Raw genomic sequence first — 21,079 nt, 5'->3', positions numbered from 1 at the left:
TTTTTTCGGAAGAAAACAATCACCAAAGGTGGTTTTCAACAAAACATAAGCAACAGAATGTAGTTGTCATGCACCCTTGGTATTCCACCAATTTCTGTTTCTTTCAACGCACGAAGTACAACTGATCCTATGTACCTTAACATTTAAGCATGTAAACACTGATCACTCCCAGCATATGAAATGACGGCGACTAGTCTTTTGAAGAAGACCATTAGTTCATTTATTGTGTGCAATTTTCTGCAGGACTTTTAATAACGACAAGCAATGCATGCCAACAGGAACTTAAAAATATGGACGTACAATAGTTAATAGTCTATTAACAATAAAAAATAACATGATCACATTGTGAAGTCTCCTCTCAATCATCTAAAAGACCTGCCATCATTATTTTTTTTTTCTCCAAAAAACACTAATTATTATTATTATTATTATTTTTTTTTTTTAGTTTTTTTTTAATTTTTATCACAGAAAGCTAGGTGAGTGAAGATAAGCACAAAATAATTGCACCAACAAGAATGTAACGTAGCATTAAAACCTGGCAATAGACAAAAAATTCAATTCTAAATAATGATTTTTTTTCTTTTCTTTTGTCTCCCATCAGAAAACAAAATCGGATTTTTACAAACTTTCAATTTCTTAACGCTCGGAATAGCCAACAGTACGTTCTGGGATATGAGCTTGAAACCTAACAATGCTGATATTGAACCATTAAATTAACAAAAAAATAATTATTAACAGCCGTGAAATAAAAGTTAGCTGCTAATTAACTAAAAATATTATTGTCCACGGTTTAAAACAAAATACAACCAAAAAGTATGTAAGTTGGACTGTCTATAGGAAGTTTATGCCTCTCTCTTGGATAAAACTCAAAGCTTGGGGTGAAAACAGACAAAAAAATGCACATTTAATCATCTTTTTTTTTTCATAATTACAGATCAAATATAAATAAGTGGTGTTCTTTTTTTATGAATAGCTACGACAGCTTAGCCCCAACACTGCAATCAGTCCTTCACAAGTGTAGCTTCGCTAAAAAATGGTTTTTCCTACATCAACAATTTACAATCAAACGCCCCGAGCAGTTACCAAGGTAACAGGTCGAGAAAACATAAAATACTTGAACATTTTGGTTTAATACATTTTTTTTTACCACATGGCCCCTTAGAACACAGCACTATAAATGTGCCTCAAACGCACCAAATTTTAAGGTACAAGTCTTCGGACGATGTGGTAAAAAAAAATAATTAAAAGTAAAAATCAGAAGAACAAAAGACCATGAAATTCTTTTTAGGAGATTCCAAAAAAGCCAAGGCATGGTTTAACTGACCAGACGCATTTAAAACAGTACATATTCAACACCTTTTTGTCTTAAAAAGATTCCTCCGATCACACACTTTTACAACAGACTAGAATTACTTACCAGGTACAACAGTACAAATGTTAACTTAAAAAGGTACATGTAGACCAAGTTAAGATCCGACAATATTACTCATTATTATACTTTAATCTAAAGAGAAAACAAAAAATACTGAAAAAGTCAGTTTGTTTCCTCCCCTTCTGTTGCTAAATATCACCACCCCCCTCCCCTTCCCAAAGATTTTTGGCAAGAAACATCCCCACAGTTATACAAGCATTCTTCACACTCATTTTCACAATTTTTTTTTTTTTTAAAGTACATGAATTCTCAAGATGTGTACTGTTATGTACTTTATGTGCTCGTGTACATTAAACCTATACACTTTCAAAAAGTCTGCAAACTCGTACCTTATACTTCCACAAGAAAAAAAGAAAACACTGTTCCGAAAAACAACCGTGATCGCTGCTACGTACCTTCAACCTTACTATGCTTGAACTTGTAAAACTGACATGCAGAAAAAGAAAAAGAAATAAAAATAAAAATATCAATAACTTTTTTTTTAATATCTTCGACAACAGCAGGCAGCTTAAATTTTTTTTAATGTTTCTTTTTTGACAAATCCTACGGTACAACTTCTGCAATACGTTCTAACATTCACATTTCTTAATAGTACATTCCCAACATGAACCCTGCTGCCAAAAAAGTGAAGGTGGATAACGCATTATCAAACAGCGTCCGTGTTACAACGTGTACACACATCAACGCGTAACCACCCATCAAAGTTTACCATGTATCTATGAATATATACATATACATTGTAAAATCTTACGTTACGTTCCCAAACATCCCCCCTTTTACTGTACTTTTTTAAAAAGAGTCTGCACAGCTGCTTAAATAAATGATTCTTGACAACTTTTAGGGAACCAAAAAACACAACAAACAAGGTGGTCTAGAGAAAATGCCACCAGTTTTTTATCGTCTGGTTTACAATACTCTTTGGGAAGTACGGGGTTCAATTTTTATGAGTTTGAAATGTCAAGTACGGGACAGTGGATGGAAAAGAAAGGAAAGCGTCTCAAGAATTAAAGTTGGTGCTGCATACTTTTGCAAAGCAATTCCTGTGAATTCATGCATTTATGCAAATTCTTGTTTTGTTTCCCTCGTCTTTTTTTGTTTCTTTTGAAAACCCTCGACAAAAGCTGTAATGCGCTTGCTTAACAATCAACCAATTGGGAAATGAATTGCTCGGCAAAGTTCTTAACTAAAGGCAGACAGTTTCAACAAGTCAACATTTAGCAGTGGCAGGCAGCCAGCGGCCGTGTGCATAAGTATCCAAACTCAATCGGTATGCTTTTCCATACGTAGCACAAAGAGGTACCAGACTAAGAAATTGCATCATTCTGCTCCAACTGCATGGGATTAAAACCAAACTGGTTCAGACCGGCTTTTACTTGTCCCCTTGCCAACTACCATCATAGTACTGCACACTTAATGATCCAAAAAATCTGCCTTAAAAATTCCCCAGAAATTCTGGCCTATTTCATAGTAAGCACGTAACTGAGAGAAAACCGTAAAGCAGACAAACAAAAACAAAAAAAAAGTGAAAGGGGCCTGGTCTTGGGTTTGCACAAGTACTGCTCAAACTTTTAACACATCACCTAAAATCCTTTCATTTCAGTGAAGTCAAAAAGCACAAATGTTCACCAACGCTCGTTTTTGTGTGGTTGCGATTCGGATCTTTTCAACGCCATCGCAGTATGGAACTCCGACAAATTTCCGATCAGATATTCTTCCCTTTTCCTACATCATTTCTGTTAAGCTTTTGCTCTGATATCAAAACAAATGAGCAACCTTACGAGATTGGGGGATCAGAAGTGAGACCAGCGCAAGATTTTTTTTTCTTCTTTCTTTCAAACTTTCACCTGATTTTACTCTTTCAAGCACCCCATCCGTAAGAAAAAACTTAAAAGTGGATTGCTTTGTAAATGAGTTGGACGAATTTGGTGTAACCGTTCAACCTCAGTATCTCCCCCACCTTTTTGCCCCCCCCCCCCTTCAACCAAAAATTCAATTTCAACTATCGTTCAGTTCTGCATAGTACTGATTTAAGTATTGGTTAACAATCTGTGGGATTCATTCATGTTTAACATCAAGCACTGGGATGTGACCTATGCCCCTTCAATACTCCACACATGAAGACAAAATTGTTTGTGAACTTATTCAAGTGCGGAATATACACAACCAAAAAAACCACATTTTTGTCTTGGACTAAAAACAGTGTAATCGTTCAAGGCATAGATATATATACTCACATCCTTTGATGCCAAATGATGATACATATATAAATACATATGGGTCCATATTTATTTATATACATATGATTTTTTTTTAAATAGCAACACACAGTACAAGAAACAAAACCAGGGACCCCAAAACTCATGTTTTAGGCCAGGCAGACAGCAGTGCACTTCTAAATAAACGACATCTTTTTTTTTCTATTTTTTTTTTTTAATTTTAATCCTTATTAACTACTAATCTTAAGTTATACACCAACTGTACAGTAATACATGCATGGACCAATTTAAAAAGGCCTGTTATTCTTCATCGGATCTAAATCTATTGTATGTGTTTATGACAGAAGTAGTGAAGGGCAGTTTTTTGTTGTGACGACGATCGTGTCCGATTCTTGTTTACATTTACTTATACATAGTTTGCAAGGTTTTGTTTAAATTCATCAACGTATGCATACCTGCCTTCAAAATCGGCAATTTGTTTTTTAAATAATTTTTTTAACTTTTTTTTTTTTGGTTTGGTCCCTTTGAAGGTTTTTATTTACTTTTAAACTTTTTTTTCAAAAAATTCAAAATCTGCCAGCACTTTTTTTTTCTTTTTTAAAACAAATGAATACAATGAACAGACATTAAGGCTGCGTGGGGATAGTTCGGAAACAAACTTCAAATCCTCGCTGCTTGCCTTAAACTGACTACATTGATTAACGGCACCAGTATCCTACACTTTGTCGTTTTCACGTGTTTGTAACCCAAATTACAGATCTATACAGCAATTAATTTGTTTTCATAATAATCTGTAGCTAAATATTTTAATGGCTATTATTGTCATGATTACTAGTCCGGCGTTGAGCGCATTTTTCCGTCTGTGTCTGTCGTTTCTTTATTTATTCTTTTTCTTCGGAAGGGGAGGGGAGAGGAGCCCCACAGTTGCGGCATTATGGCAAGGGATTCATTGTATCATTAATTTAAAAAAAAAAAAAACCAAAAAAAAAAAAAAAATGGAACAACACTAAAAACAAATTTAATAAATAGGCTAGTACTTACAATTTTAAATGAGTAGGCATTTGTGCATTTCAATTTTCAAACAAATAACATTCATTCCATAAAAATGGGCCCACTCCAAAAAGTGAGAGGGGAAGTTCACATCAATTTTAAAAAACAAATAATAAAAATATTGAGCTAAAATGAGCGGTGAACAAATGTTGAATATTCAACAAGTTTCCCCGAAATGACTAACCCCCAAGAGCAAGGACATTATCAACATTAGAAAAAAAGGTCAACCTGTAAAGGGTGGCCATCGTTGTCATGGTAAAACACCATTTTTTTTGTTTTCACTTCCATTCCATTAATATTAACATTATCAATATCAACACCGAGATTGTGATTAAAAAAAAAAATATGGTTAACGAAATTTGACGAAGAGTACATATCTTAGTGCCTAAAACATTTTATTCGTTTTCATCTTATCTCTCTCACTGTATGTTATGCCAACACAATTACAATATTTTTTTTTCATTTATGATTCAACACAGACCACCAATTGGATGAAATCTAGCACCACTAATAAACCTACAAGAATCCTAGCGACAATACAACACTACCCGGTTTCCCTATATATTCAATATAACCACCCCCACCCCCCCCCCCTTCCCAAAATTGACACAAGGTGGTCTAACAGGGTGTATTTTATAATAATTAACAAAAAAAAGACTGTGTTATTTCGCTTTATGTGAACTTGCAATACTTTTGTGTATTTTTCTGTGTTTTTTTTTTAGCTGTAAGACACTAATGGTTTGGCCAAACCCAATTCATCTTAAAAACGTCTATGAAATACTGGATTTTTTTTCTTCACCATTGCCCGTGTGATTCTGGTTTGTTTGTTTGCGTGTCTATCCTCCACAAAGGTTTTGCCGGAAGCTTACGTTAATTCTGTCAATTCCTCCGCTGGATCCCATTTCCCATTTTCTTAAAAATTGCATCAGTTCGACTTTCGACGGAGTTGTCAAACAAAACGAACAACTCGATTTCCATGCGTCAGCTAAACAATAAAACAGCACTATGCAATTAAAAGGCGTTAGTAACAATTTTGTTTTTTTCTTTTGTACACTGGCAAGTGAGCCTGACACACAAATGTCAACCACATACCAATTCTGACCCCTGACCTCAAGGTCATTTGAGGTCATTTGAGGTCACAACTTGCCCAATGGGCGTGTGTGGCAGTATCAATGGAAACAAAAACGAAGATCGTCTGCTGATTCCTTGCTAAAAAAAAAACCAAAAAAAAAACCAAAAAAACAATTGCCATTAATCAGAAGATAAACTAGTATCACAGAAGTAAAATATTTTCAGTTTTTTTAAATATATATATATATATAAAAGAAAATTACTTAAATATTAAACATTTGGACAAAAAAAAACAAGAGATGAAACTGAGTATCTCCACTGTACTGATATTTGTAGACATCATCCAGGGAATATCGATAAAAAGTCTGACGTCCAGCAAGCTGTCTGGTTTCTGACTCGGGTACATATATCTATTCTTTTTCTTCCTTTTTCCTTTTGGGTTTTTTGTGTGTGTGTGAATGTTTTCCTAACATTGAAAATGCAGAGCTTTCAATCAAAGTGTACCAATATGAGACAGCTAGTGGTTCCGCGGCGGGGGCTGCATGCAGCACCAAATTGCGGGCGTCATCGTTTTTATTTCTTTTTGTTTTAAAAATGTCCAAATAAGGACACTGTCCAGAAAAAAATGCCAGTGTCCCATGGGCAGCTGCTGCGTACATGATGCAGGGAACCGGCCAAAAGAATGGTGGGAACCGGTTCTGTGCTGGTGGTGTCCGGTGTTTTGATTTGGGGTTTTTTCCCCCAAAAAGGAAAAAAAAAATTCCACACAATCAGCAACAACTTCCTCACGCTTGAACTTCCAGTTGAATAAATCAATAAAGACCTGCTCTTCTTGATGCCAGTTGCTTTTACTTTTTTTTTCTTTTACTGAACAACTTTTTCCAGAAAGTCCAAAACGTGCCGGCACGTTGTTTTAAAAAAAGTCTGAAAACGGTCCCCAAAATGTTATCCTTTTTTTGGTGACAATTTCTCTCACTCCCTCACTGTTAAAAAACAAAGAAAACTTCCAAGACAAAAAATGTTTTTTTTTAAAATCCGCACGAAAGTGTTGCCCTAGTGTGTTTTCACCGTTCATGTACGCAAGACTGCAACTTTTACACATTCGTGACAGTCATTCGGTGACGTGTTACGTTGTAACAACAGTCGTAGAAAAAATGGCTAGCGTGATTGAAAATACAACAAAAGGCTACGTGGCTAGGACCCCCCGGCCTCTGGGTGAGATGACGGCTCACACTGGGTCGGCCGGTGGACAACAAATCACGCTCTCTCTCCCTCGCTCTCACTCTAAAACACTACACCAGGTTGTACTCCTTGAGATTCAACTGGAGGATGGTATCCTTGACGGCCGCAAACACAAAGCGAATATTCTCCGTGTCGGTGGCGCAGGTAAAATGGGAATAGATGATCTTATCGCTGTCTGGGTTCAGCTCCACGAACATCTTCAGGATAAATTCCCTGGCTGCCTGGGCATCACGCTGTGGACCTGTGGGGGGGGGGGGGGGAGTTGGCAGGAGAGAAGGTGAGAAGAAGTCAGAAAACAATAGTTTAAGATTCTAGCTGTGCTTACTGCCTTCAGTCTCCATGAAATGGAGAACTTCTCACTAGTAGGCAGTAGGCAGTAGGTCGTGGGTTCGAGTCCCACTCCAGTAAGCTCGTGAATTTTTACAAAAAGCCCCAGACAGCAATGAGTATACAGTGCTTATGTTATGGGCGCTTTTTGAACACATTTGAGAGTCCCATAGAGGACACAAACTGCTCACGCGTACTTGTTCTCGCACGTACATGTATAACGCGAAGTACGCAAAGTTTATTCTGAATGTGCACAAAGTGGTGCAGAATTAATGTGATGTTGGGCAGAACACAGCAGTGTTTTACCGGCGGTTCAAAACCACCCACGTGACAGGCTCTTGATCAATAGGAATTGGTAAACAGTCTCAGGTATTTATAATTTAAAAAAATGAAAGGAGAAGAAAATTGGAAAGCCTATCAAAAAAAAAGCTATCATGCCTATACTTCACATGAATGCGAATGAGAAGGGAATCAGACTTCAGAAGACATTCCCTACCAAATTCACCAGAGTTGAAATGTGTTCAACTTTTGCGAAATTTGCAGCACGAATACTAGCAGAGACGTCACAAAGTCGCGCTCGCTTTCGCATTTGAGCGAAGTGTGAACCGATGTAGTGTATAATTTGGACTCTATGAAATACAGACTCGTTGGTTGTAATGCGCATGAGTAAGTGAAGATACCTGGGACAGTGACAGGATGTGTGAGGGTTTAAGTCCATATAAGGTAAAGAGACCAGATTTTAACAGCAGTCCAAATTTCATACCACACCAGTTTTTTTTTGGTGTGCATTTATGGGTCATATGGGAACCAGGTACCCTATTAGGTGAAACGTGAGTACCCGGGGTACCCGTAAAAGAAACCCAAGTGAAGTGTAGTCACGCCCATTGGCTAGTCCGAGCCGGCACGGGAGCGGCGGCAAACATCACCGCAACGCCCCAGTTACATTCTTGCATTGAGACACGCCCGTCTGTCAGAATCAGTGATGTTAGTTACGGGTACCCATCCCATAATCCGGAACCGGTTCCTGACATCAGCTGTCAGCTCCTCGGGTATCCAGTTCCGATACACACCCCTGAACAGTCCTGAAACCTCCAATTTCAAATATGATTTTTTTTTGGCACACACCTGAGGGAGTTGGGGTTAAATTAAGAGAGTTCTCACCGTCAAACTCTGGGAAGTAATCTACGAGATGTGAGTGCATGATCTTCTCCTCCAGTAGGTCTTTCTTGTTGAGGAACAGGATAACCGATGAGTTCTGGAACCAGGGATATGTGATAATTGTCCTAAACAACGCTTTGCTCTCCTCCATCCGATTCTGTAAGAGAGGACAGGAACACAAATTGTAACAAAACAATCAGTATGAGACTAAATCTGAAATGACTTGGCTACGGCTAACATGGCTACGGCTAATATGGCTACGGCTAAGTATGGAAAACAGCTGAAGCCGCTTCCCATAGATACCTGTTGGAGCCAGCCATAGCCAAGCAGTGGAGCTATCAATTAAGCCCCTCCCCATGGTATTGGCCAATCACAGCCATGACTAATATCCCACACATGTCCAGCAAAGTCTGGCGTGTGATGCACGCATGTATCAGGCATACAACTGGGAAGTGACCAAAAAAAGAGGAAATTCGAAACTTTACAAGACTTTGACACAGTGTTTTTCAATTTTTAATGGCACGGAAATCTGCTGATGCCTGGTGTATGATGCGCACGCAACTGGAAATTTAGAAAGAACAAGGAAATTCCAAACCACACAAGACTTAGTACAGTGTTTTTCAATTTGTAATGGCATTCATGAGAAGTAAAAAACAAGGAAATCAGCGGATCCGAGGAAAAGTTGCATGCCTGATCGGGGAGGCGCACGTGTTGTTGACCATAGTGCGCACTTGGCAGGGCCAAATGCAGCAGTCTATTAGGACGTGACCTAAGACTCTGCATGCAATAAATGGCCGAGTAAATCATATGAAATATCAAAACTTTTAAGGACTGTTCGTACTTCATTAATTTATCGTGGAGAGAAGTTTTGGAGGATTGGTCGAGTCTCTACTGCTTAAAAGCCTCTTCATACTTTACGCGAAAGCGAAAGCAAATGCAAATGGATTTTCATGATGTCAACAATTGAATGTTCATTGTGAGGTTCGCTGTTATCATAACGAATTTGCCTTGCACAGCAATATGGACCAACAGTGTGCAAGTGGGTTCCTGAACAAGTGAGGGTTTTGGAGATTTACGGTGTGAAAAAGGGTCAGAAGTGTTCAGCAAAAAGTCGCACAGAGTAAGGACTAAAGTAGAGATGAATGCCTCAATAGGAAAAACAAAGTTTGTGTCGCGACAATGGCTTTGCAGTCCCGGGGGGGGGGGGGGGGGAGGGGGTTGAAACTGCAGTGTTACTATTCTTATGCTGGGGAAACCTTTCGTTTATTATGGTCATCCAGAGTTTTTTAAAGAAAACAAAACAGAAAAAAACAAAGCTATGCAAAATCATAATGAAGCCCATTCTCAGCATGTCTCTGTTCACAAACAGAAGCCAGATTTGTCCTCAGTTATTCAGAACACTGTAGACATACAAAATACTTGCTTTTTCAAGACGCGTCGTTTCTTTTAAGGTTTTGGGAAACCTTAAAATTGCAACAAAGGCAAAGCAAATATTACACTAATTGTTATGCACTGTTCAAAACTGTCGCACAGTGATACAATAACAGTAATTGTTATGCACTGTTCAAAACTGTCGCACAGTGATACAATTTTGGCTGAGGAAGTCTTACCAGGGCCAAATGTGGGTTGTTGTTTTGTTTGTTTCAGCAGACCAGTGTTCAGATAAGACAAATGTGCATAGAAACGTGTGTTTATCGGAAAGCAGAAAGTTATGTTGCACTGCGATGGTCAGTTTGGCCTGCTATGCCAGCCAAATTGTAAGTAGGGGCCACGTTGGTCACAACTGGACACGAAAGCAGGGAGAAGCATCATACCGTTCCATCGAAAAATCTCTTGAGATCCTCCAAAATCCACCAGGAAGTTTCGAAGAATTTTTGCAGGATTGCAGAAGGCAATTAACAGCCCCTGTCGTCTTTATATGGAGCTCGGTGCCCCTTGAAAGTACAAAGAGTGTACCAATGGGGCTCTAGCATGGTGGTTGATTTGGGGTTAATTAAGGAGGACTCCAAGAACAGGAGTGTGGTCCACTGGTTAGGGTTTGTAACTCATTATCAGAAGGTCAGGGGTTCGAATCCAGCATTCTTGGGCCAGCCACTTCACCCCCACTTGCCTCTCTCCACCCAGGAGTATAAATGGATCCCAGCATTAGCTGGGGAGTAACCTGCGATGGACCAGCATCCCATCCAGGGGGAACGGAAACATTCTCACTTGTTTCATGCCAAGGCAACCGGAGATAACGCCACCCCAATGAGCTATTTTTGCCTTGGGACAGACTTTACAAACCGAGGGAAGGTTTCAGGCATAAATTGGGGTTAACAAATGGTTTAAGGAAAGCCAATATGGATATACCTCACTATCTGATTCAACCAAGACTTGGTCATATTCACTTAAGGCGACTAGGAACATGATGGATGTGACGTTCTCGAAGCAGTGAATCCACTTACGTCGCTCTGATCTCTGACCTCCTACGTCGACCATTCTGGAATGGGCAAAACAGATCATCAATGCTGGTCAATTTAAATTAATCTGTATAATTGCTTCCAAGGCAAGAATTTAAGAAATTGGCAATATGCCATATTTTGAGCAAATAAGGCATCATTTGGAAACCATTTTTGTGTAAAAACAGTAGTAAATATCAAGTAACGGTATACTGAAGCAATTGTGTATCTTTACTTCAATCTTAAAATTACACATTTGAAGTGGCATCATCTAATTATAGCAAAATGTAAATTGACGTCAATAAGTTCTGTATCACGCCTGTATATAGCCCAAAATGACGTCATTATAGTTCCTTCACGCAATCTAAAATATATAATTAACAAAGGAAGACAGCAGCCACAAGATGGCCTGCAGAACATGGCCACTGCAATAAAAAAAAAAAAAAAGCTGCAAGATGGCCACCACAAACTAGCTGCCATAAAATTGTCCCCATAATATGGCCAGCAAACAATGGCCACCACAAATGGCTAACACTTGGCTGCAAAACGATGGTCGCCATTTTTAGGCCGCCATTTTTAGGCCGCCATTTTTAGGCTGCCATTTTTAGGCTGCCACAAGATGGCTGCCAAAAGATGGTCGCCAAAACATGGCCACCACAAGATGGCTGCCACAAGGTGGCCGCCAAAAATTGAGTGCCACAAGGTGGCCGCCAAAAGATGGTTGCCAAAAAAAATGGCCTCAAAATACTTACCTGAAAATAATGGAGTCTAAATCGAATGGGTACTCGATGATGCCTGTCGTAGGCACTCGTACTCTCAATACATCTTGTTCTGTGGGAACGTAGTTTGCATTAGCAATTCGCCTTAAATCGGAAAGGTAGCTGCAGGAGAAAACAGAAGACAAAAAATACAAAGTAAGCCAACTTTCTTAGGTTTTTACTTGATTGGAGTAATTTCCCTTACGTCTGAGACACAAGTTACACGTAAGATGAGTTTGATAAAAGTGTATGCAATCCATGTGTACAGCAGTTCATACTTTGTTTCGTACAGCTGCAATGTATGCGCACCATTTTTGCTAAGCACCGAAACATTTTACTGAGCAAACGTGGGTTACAAGAACGAGTGTCACATCCTGCTTGCTCTTTGTGACTGGTCCTACATGTAAGATCGCATCCAAATTGCTTGGCTGTGGCTAGCAATTACGCACGTGCCTATGGAAGCGGCTGTGGCCACTGCCCATTGACTAGTGTGATATTCCTAGCCGTAGCCACATAATTCGCACACGGCCTAAGCTGACGTCTGCCCAATCAATGCTTAGCTTGGCCAGCTCGATAGGCTGAATCCAGGGGTCAAACTTGCAGAGCTGTTACATGCCAGAAATCATGCTCATAAATTTCATCAAAAGTCAATTTATATGGAAGTGTAAAATAAAATAGCCCCACTTTCTTAGCCAATTAACAGCAAGTCACAAGCATTCGTAATAGGTCTCTCAAATGATGTCATTTCCTACAGACCAGCCACGTGCATCGGCATTTTGAGCGTCAACTTGCATATAACATGCATCGGCTGCGTCATATTTCGAACACATTTCGAGCAACAAGCGTGCATGTTTGGAACATTTTCAACACTGCGTTATGCGTGTTCGAGTGCGTAAAATACAGTTGCAGTTCTCCTACAGAGATGGCCGTCTTTGAGAGAGACCTATTGTACAAAAAAAAAAAAATTATTCATGCTGAACACATTGTGTGCACTTAACAACTTACGGGACCGAATGCTTCTCAGCAACAATGTTTAGATTTGCTTTGCAGTCCCTGACCTACATAATCGTTTTGTCTATTGTAATTTACATGTGCTTTGTTGGTTATGTTATTGTTCACCTCATTGGGGAACCCTTTCACTAAGTGCATGCCCTCCTTTTTGTGATTTTCTGTATTTTTATTTTTTTTGGTTATTTGCTGTTTCTTTTCCTTCTTTACATTCCGTTTCGTTTGTTATTATTTATTTTTTTCTCAGCTACCGTACTTTTTGTGGCATTACTTGTTTTCGTAACACTGTCTACATCTTGTTTCTTGACGTCAAACAAAAAATAATAACTTCATCAAATGAACCCAACTCGTAAAAAGCAATTGAAAATGTCAGATCGGGTGGAATTTTTTTGGTTTTTTTTCTCGGGCCGGAGTGAAATTAATCTTTTCTCTCAACTTTGTTAATTGCAACATCAATTTCAAACCAAATTTTGTACCAAAAGATCATATAAGGCCAAAAAAAAAATATTTGGTCTCTGGTCAGACCAAAGTTCCGGAATTGACGCGGCCACGCGGCTTTTTTTTTTTTTTTTTGCTTGTTTTCTTTTTTTCTTCAAGCTTGGATTGTACAGACAAGGTAGGTACTATTTTGCTTTTTTGGTGTCCTCATGTACATTGGTGTCCTCCATAATTTGCCTTGGTGCTTTCGATCATTCGCCTTTGTGCAAATTCCCATTCCTTGGTGCTCTTTGGTTAAAAAAAATTGAGGTGCGGAAATAGAGGGCGCTGTTGGAGCTACCGCGGAACATTTTGGAAAAAAAAAAGCTCGGCGCGCATGATTAAAATCGACGCGCGCGCTGACCACAGACCGACTTATTTATTTTTTTTGGCCTAACAAAAGTTTGACATTTTAAGAACACTTGTACATGTATGTATGTAGCTAGTGACGTTCTCTTCACCACACTATGCAAACCACTCCCCTTCCCTCTCCCCTAACATCCCAAGGTGCTGTCCCCAACCCAGTTGTAGCCGACACCATCCTGGAATTTTTACCATTTTTATTTAAGTTTTTGTTAAATGGTCGGCAGTGCAGTCTTGCAAAGCCGGCCGTGCACTGAAGCCTATAAACAGAGCAGCAAAGGCAGAATGTGCAATTGATTCATGTGTTGACTAATACAAATGCATGCAAAAACATTTTTTTTAAATTTAATTGACAACCATCCCATCCTATTTTTTCTGGTATAAATTTACAACACAAAAATCCAAAAAAAAATTTCTAATGTAATAGGAAACACATTTTTTCCCGCCTAAGTTACATACTGTATGCACAATTACATGTAGATACATGTAGTATTAAGCAAATATGTATTACTGTGTGCCACAATGAAAGTTGTCTATATTTGTTGATATTACATAAATTACATGTACCGGTAACATGATCATTATGTATATGAAAGTAGCACATGTGCATCCGTGTACCGGTATTTATTGCTCATCCCTTTGCGTACTGTGCATGTACACGCAGGTACATTACATGTATGTCTATGACTTCAACATCTGCCAAATGTGTGATACTTGAAACAAGTCTAGCAACCTTAATCAAAAACGTACATGTACATATGTACATGTACTCGCATAATTGTACATGTCCTTGTCTCAACAACTGTGTACATCCAGTAAATTTATGTCAACATGTTCAGAATGCACTGTAACATGTACATTTGTAAATGTAAAGAATGCTATGAATTTTTGTATTTTGTGTCCCATAAAATTATCATTATTCAAGTTGTGGCTTTAATGTATAATTTACATGCAGGGTTGGATATTCAAGAGGAAATCTTATTAATTTGTACATGAATTACATGCAGTATGATTTGATTGACTTTGATTCATTTTGTGAATTTATACGAGTAGAGATGTACATGTATTCAGATAAAAATATAGAATTTGACTTTTTGAAATTAATCTACAGTAAGAACAAAATCATCTTCTCACTGATGAATTTTCTTTTAATCATGGCAAATTTGTTGTGGTTTATTTTCTGCCGCTTGCATAACACTATTTTGTTTCTTTCTATAGCCTCCCTATAGAAACCCATCCCCGCCTGTATTATCACAGAGCTGTGCCGGGGATGGCACTGTTGAGCACGTCCCTGAGCATGTGTCAGAGTGATTGGACTTTGAGCCAGCAATTAGAAGCAGCCCAGTACCAGCGCCCTAGTGATGGCCGCAGCCAGCCAGCCAGCCAGCCAGCGACAGAACCAACGAGCAATGCAGACCGAATAAGCAGCAGGCCGTTAGTGCATGCAGACATGCGAGTGCCTGTACATGTATGGTACATCCCTCATTGTATATTGATGGGGCTACATGTGCATAGTATGTACACACTGCACGTACAACAGGCTCCGGCCAGTAATATATCCCGGGCTGAAGAGGAGTGTCACATGACCTTAATAAATGCATGGGGCAGGGATGAGCAGATAAAATAATAAAAACCTACGCAGCGTCGCTCCGTCAAATGCAGTCAGTGATGACTCCAATTTTCCAACCCTGTCCAAAAATAAAATATTTCCCACAGCTGAACCCCCCCCCCAAAAAGCTAATCAAGAAATTGCTGTTACTGTTTCCTTTTGTGATTCTGCGTATGTTTCTATTTTGAATTCTTCCCACTTATTAAATTTTTTGTTTTCTTCCTAATTTTGTTTTAATTTTTCCAAAACAAGATTCTGTCAAAACAATTTGCACTTCTTGTTTTTTCCTGTTCTCACTTTTGTAACTTTTTGATTTGTTTTTTTGTTTTTTCTTTTCATTTTTGTATAAATTATTCAACCTCCCGTCACTTCCAAGGCTAACAAACAATTCAATCAATCTAAACGAAAGTCTTTTTTTCCCCCTTTTTTCTGGCAATGGTTACCCAGGCCTGGTTGAACAGACCGCCAACCTAGCCAAGGCAACCGGCGTGTATATACCGCCACCGTTTGTCTGCCTACTTCCAGCTCGTTTGACGTCAACGCTCTGACGCATGGGAAACGTGGCTCTATATAGCGACGGTCGTTTCATCTATTTACAGCGAGGGGGGGGGGGGGGCAGGTTGACCTTGTGCATTATCCCCATACAGCCTCCTCCAAATTGCAACAGATTGCAGCTGTATTTAGACCCATTTCCTGCCCATTTTGAAAACAAAAAGAGCACTGCAAATCCCACATTTCTACATTGTAAATCATTTTTTAATTTCTTTTTAATGTCAGGCTTGGATTTTCTAAAGTAGAATCTCTTTTTTATTATGTACATGTACATGAACACAATGCGATTCAGTAAATTGTGATTCTCAATTGTTTTGATTTTGCTCCTCTATGGGTTTTTCCCTATAAAAAAGAAAACTCAAATAGTTATCCTTAGTAGAAGTCAATTAACAAAATCAACAGGTTTCATTCTTTCTGGTAGGTTGGTGGTGGTAATAGGGGAAGGGTTAAGGGAGAATGTGAAATTAAACAGGTGGCAATTCAAGGTTTACCTTGAGGTTTACCTTGCAATTTACCTTGAAGTTTACCTAGAGGTTTTTATCTAGAGGTGCACCTTGAGGTTTACCTAGAGGTTTTTTATCGAGAGGTGCACCTTAAGGTTTACCTAGAGGTTTTTATCTAGAGGTTCACCTTGAAGTTTACCTTGAGGTTTTTATCTTGAGGTTTACCTTGAGGTTTTATGAGATTCTACAGGTTTACTTTGAGGTTTTGTGAGATTCTACAGGGTTTTATGGGATACCTCAGGGTTGAACCTCTAGTCGCTGCTTCTATAAACAGGCATACAGGATTGTTTGCTTTTCATGCATTTGTATGTTCCTATTAGCAACACCAGTCAAAATCCAAGATGAATGTTCAAAAACCTCACTCAGTGGATATTACACTGAGAAAAAAAAACAACACAACTTTATGATCCCCAAAACACGATTTTGTCATTAATAGTCTTCATTTCCAAAAATCAGTCATTTGACTGATTGTTGGAAATGTCATGATTTCTTTTAAAATGATAGCAAACCAGACAGAATATTTTCACTGGGTTGTAACAGTCCTATCTTTTACATAAATAATTTTTTGACAATTCAGTGTGTTACTTTTTGGAAAAATGCAAATGAACCTACGGTAGATGTGCCTTTAATTTTGCACCGTTCCATTAGTTGATCAGGGATATTAATCTTCTGGTTGAGGGTTTAACATACATGTACAAGGTGTATGAAAAAGGTAATTTTTTTTAATTCCACCATAAAAACAGAGACTGGTTGCGGTACCCGTGAATACAAAACTTACTATTTTGCTGAATCTGTGAGCTGGTATTCTCTTCTTCTGTCGTAGCACTCCTGTATACCTGAATCGGCCCATATACTTTCTATGTACGTTACGTTTGGTTCTACGAACTGTGTTACTGTCTCATGGTCTATTAATCTAACATCTGCCGACTTTCTCTGTGGACAGAAAAGAAAAACGAAACATTAGGAAAATTATCAGAGTCATTTACAGACACTTACTAAAGATCACAAATAATGCTGATTCAATTTCATTTGGTCTTCTTGCATCCATTTATCTGCATTACACACTGACCTCTACAAATTACTATTGTGTATTTTTCCCCCCGTAAATTTATGTTTCTTTATAATGCATGGCTGAGCATAAACAATGCAGGGTACAGCCTGCGGCCTGGACACAATGCAACCTCCAAAATCAACTGACACCTTTTTTTGACATGCAGCCTCAATCCTACAATTAAAAAAAAAACCACTTGATTGATTTTGGAGGATTGAGGATGTTACGGATAATTCAGGAAAAGGTTACAAAGTTGGAGTGTGAGGTTTTAAGGCACGTAGAGAGGAAGATGTTTGAACGGAGGTCTGAGAATCAGAACGATTTTTTTTTTATCAACAGCAGGTAAAGAAAACCAAATTCCAAGATGTTGTCACACGTACTAGCTGAAATCACTCCCCACCCACTGAAATTTGAGTCCTATGTGTAGGCAAGCGACTTGTGACATCATCCACAGGAACTATGACACAACAGAACACTTCACAATGCAGTTGACATGTTCTTTGGCCCAAAAACATGGTCTACCCATTCAATGGCATTTTGATCGAGACAAGCTCCCTTTTTGTCCGCACAGCCGTGTGATACAAGAAAATCCATGGCCGAGGCATCTCGATGCATGTACCTCATCCCACACAACCAGACTAAGCCACTGTCTGGATGAATGGCCATTGTGTCCGTAAGCTTTGTCCCAATTCTGAATTGGGATTCTTGTGGTCACAAAGTGTCAACTGCTCAGAGGCCTAGTGCACTGTATAGGTCTATTTCATATTTTTTTTTTTTTCTGGCAATCCCTGGAACAACACAGTGTTTTTTGTACGGTGAAGGGCAAAACCCAATATTGATTTCATGTATTTCATGGAATTAAGGAATTTTATGGGTCACAATTACAAAACTAAAAATGCTGTTATTTTTGTTTCTTTCCTTCCACCCCCCCCCCCCCCCCCCATCTTGCTGGGTGTACATGCAGGTCTACATATTCCGCAAAAAAAGTGCAACCCACACTTTTGTTTCATCGTGGGACATCCACCAAATGATTTCTCTTGAACTGATGATAATAAGCCCATATCGTATGACTTCATCCATTTTAATTATTCTTTGAAATGGCCTGTATCCGTAGCAGTGCTTACTAATACAACGGAACATCTGCTTGACAAGTTTTGACCATCGACATACAGCTAGTGATTTGCCATTATCAAAAATGAAAACAATGCATTAGTGACAATGCATTCCAGTTCACCCATTACATTGTACATGTTGTAGTTTGAAAAAAAAAACTACAACTAGGCATTTTTGCCAGGATGCAAAATCCTCCAACTGAATCCATGTAAAAATTGCATACAGCCTCAATCCTGCAAAATCCTCCTTAATTTCTTGAATATGGTCCTTGGAGGGATGACCACTACCTCAATCCTGCCAAATCCTCCGCAAATCACTGTCAATATGTTGAGGTAGAGCCAGTGACATCCTGGAGCAGTGTGGACGATTTCAAATATAATCTAGGCCTAAATTTATGCACGGCTGAGCATAAACAGAACAAGGACCGGCCCAAGACCTTGACACAGTGCATCCTCCAAAATCAGCCACACATTTTTGCCATATACATGTAGCCTCAATCCTGCAAAATCCTCCATTTTACAAAGAGGATTTTTGGAGGATTTGGGAAGGTTGTGGTTAATCATTGTCATACATAAATGTACAGACACACAGGTGCAATGAATGCACAATGTTAATTTTAACTAAAGCTCATAGCAATCATCAAGAGACCATTTTGAAATACATGTAATTCGTAATTTAAAAGAATGGAGAATTGTAATTTTTTGTAACGAAAATTGCTAATGTATAGAGAATTCAGCTACAGTTTGTAATGTTTTTAGTATGAAACCTGTTAAGTTCGCTTCTTTGGTTGAATTGAATTTCATTTTAAAGGGCAATCCTTTATTCATCCTGTTTCCATCTCATGAACTGCCCTGTTGTGTACCTGCATATTTTTATGCAGTTGCTTTAATACTATGAATATACATGTACATTGTAACATTTACATGTACTGGTACATGTACCGATACGTACATGTACTTGTACTGTATGGTACATGTATGTGAAATATTCATTGGGGAAAAACAATGTACTGGTATGATCTTTCTGAACTGTTACATAAATGTAATCATAATAGCTTAATTAAAAACAAATTTGCCCAAGTTCAAAAGTGTCCCCAATAAACTGCGATGCATAATGGATTAGAATTTACATTATGTATCCTTTTCCCCCCCCCCCTTCATTTTTAATGTGCCTTCTGCTTTGCAAGTGGTTGTACATGCAAACATACATGTACATGTACCTGTACCGGTAATAAAGTACATGTACATGTACCGTATGTATCTATGCATGTTGTAATAGCCCAGGTACCCAGCTTAGAATGTTAAGAATTGCATTTCTCAATGGACCTCCTAGTGGCGAATCTCCTGGAGTTGATGGGGTCAAGGTCAGGAATTAAAAAAAAAATATGAAATTTCTGAAGTGATGTCTAATTTCATTATTTCAAGGATTGAGTGAGTTTTACGATGTATGTGATTAGTACAAAGAATTCCCTCAAAACAAGCTCATCTCTCAGTAACAAATTTGAGCAGAAAATATCCTTGTCATTCTTCGATTGAACATACATGAAAATACGTTCCTGGAATTAAACCGCAAACGTCATAGCAACGGACAAAAAAAATAATTGTAAAAAAAAAAAATGCTGGGCCTAGCTCAGCACATTCTACACAATTTGATTTCCCATTTCCTTGCTGAAACAGCAGAGGGATTGAGTTAAATTCACAGGTAACACACAGAGCTTTTTCCTTGTTTAGCCGGCCCGAGCTCTTTCACTCGCTACATGTACATGAACAGTCAGTTTCCTTCTCAATCAAATTACAATGCACAAGGAAGAACGGGACATAATCACCCCCATAGAGTCCGCTCATTCAAGTCATCTCCAGACCCGGAAATTATAATACCGGGGAAGGCAGGTTGGTGCCGCTTGCGCTGATACCTGCCGGCCATGTAGGCTTCTGCCTTGACCCACAATTGGTGGTTGGGGTGGGGGGGGGAGGGGAGAAGGGAACCAATGGTTACCGATGGCAACCAATGACAACTATGTGTACATATATGCTGGTACCCTGGGTAGGGAATGGATACAATGGAATGATGGGGAACCAATGAAAAAAAAAGTACAATGACCTTGGGAACTGAAAACATCTGCTACTGCTTGGAAACTAGGAACCTTGCTCGAGAATATTCACTGAAATCTGCTTCAATCATCGGGGGAAAAAAATTGTGACAAACTTGAGGAAATGTTCACTTTGATTTGTTTAACAGGTCCAATAAACAGATCCACTAAAGCTCCCACTGCATGTTATTTTGGCCAATCACAGCCACGATTTACCTCCGACTTGCATGCACGCATGTCTGACGCATACTGGCATGTGAACATGTGGGTACAATGTGTGATTCCATCTAGATGCAGTATGGCATTGGAGAGGTGCATGTGATATTGCCTGCATACATGTATGCGCAGTGGGCGTGGCCTAATGACTTCCATGTTAAACACGGATGAAATTTACACTTACATACATGTAAACTATTTCATATGGGCTGGGTAACACAAAGGTCTCTTCTGGGTACCCCTAACACCAACCCTCAACACATAACAATGTAGAGAGGTTCCTGCAGGATATATGATATCCCACACAGCATGCACTGATTCTGTGCACTCCAGTTGAATGCATTGTACCTATATACCTACAACTTATTCTTGTCAACTTCAGTTTACATTTGGCCCAACTTAAAAC

The 21,079-nt window shown here is 38.8% G+C and overlaps 1 protein-coding gene across 1 annotated transcript in view; it reads right to left on the bottom strand.

The window, feature by feature from the left end:
• Window positions 1–230: 230 nt before the first annotated feature.
• LOC119729732 (guanine nucleotide-binding protein G(q) subunit alpha) overlaps window positions 231–21,079 on the bottom strand; it is a 37,307-nt gene continuing 16,458 nt past the window's right edge. The window contains exons 3-7 of the mRNA XM_038202447.1: window positions 16,983–17,137; window positions 11,687–11,815; window positions 10,846–10,975; window positions 8,500–8,653; window positions 231–7,252 (exon numbers count right to left, since the gene is read on the bottom strand). Coding sequence (XP_038058375.1) covers window positions 7,062–7,252; window positions 8,500–8,653; window positions 10,846–10,975; window positions 11,687–11,815; window positions 16,983–17,137 — 759 coding nt within the window. The 3' untranslated portion in view covers window positions 231–7,061. The remainder of the gene's footprint in view (window positions 7,253–8,499; window positions 8,654–10,845; window positions 10,976–11,686; window positions 11,816–16,982; window positions 17,138–21,079) is intronic.

Source organism: Patiria miniata, unplaced genomic scaffold (genome assembly GCF_015706575.1).
Source record: "Patiria miniata isolate m_02_andy unplaced genomic scaffold, ASM1570657v1 HiC_scaffold_21, whole genome shotgun sequence".
Taxonomy (NCBI): domain Eukaryota; kingdom Metazoa; phylum Echinodermata; class Asteroidea; order Valvatida; family Asterinidae; genus Patiria; species Patiria miniata.
This window is presented reverse-complemented; position numbering and strand designations above follow the sequence as displayed.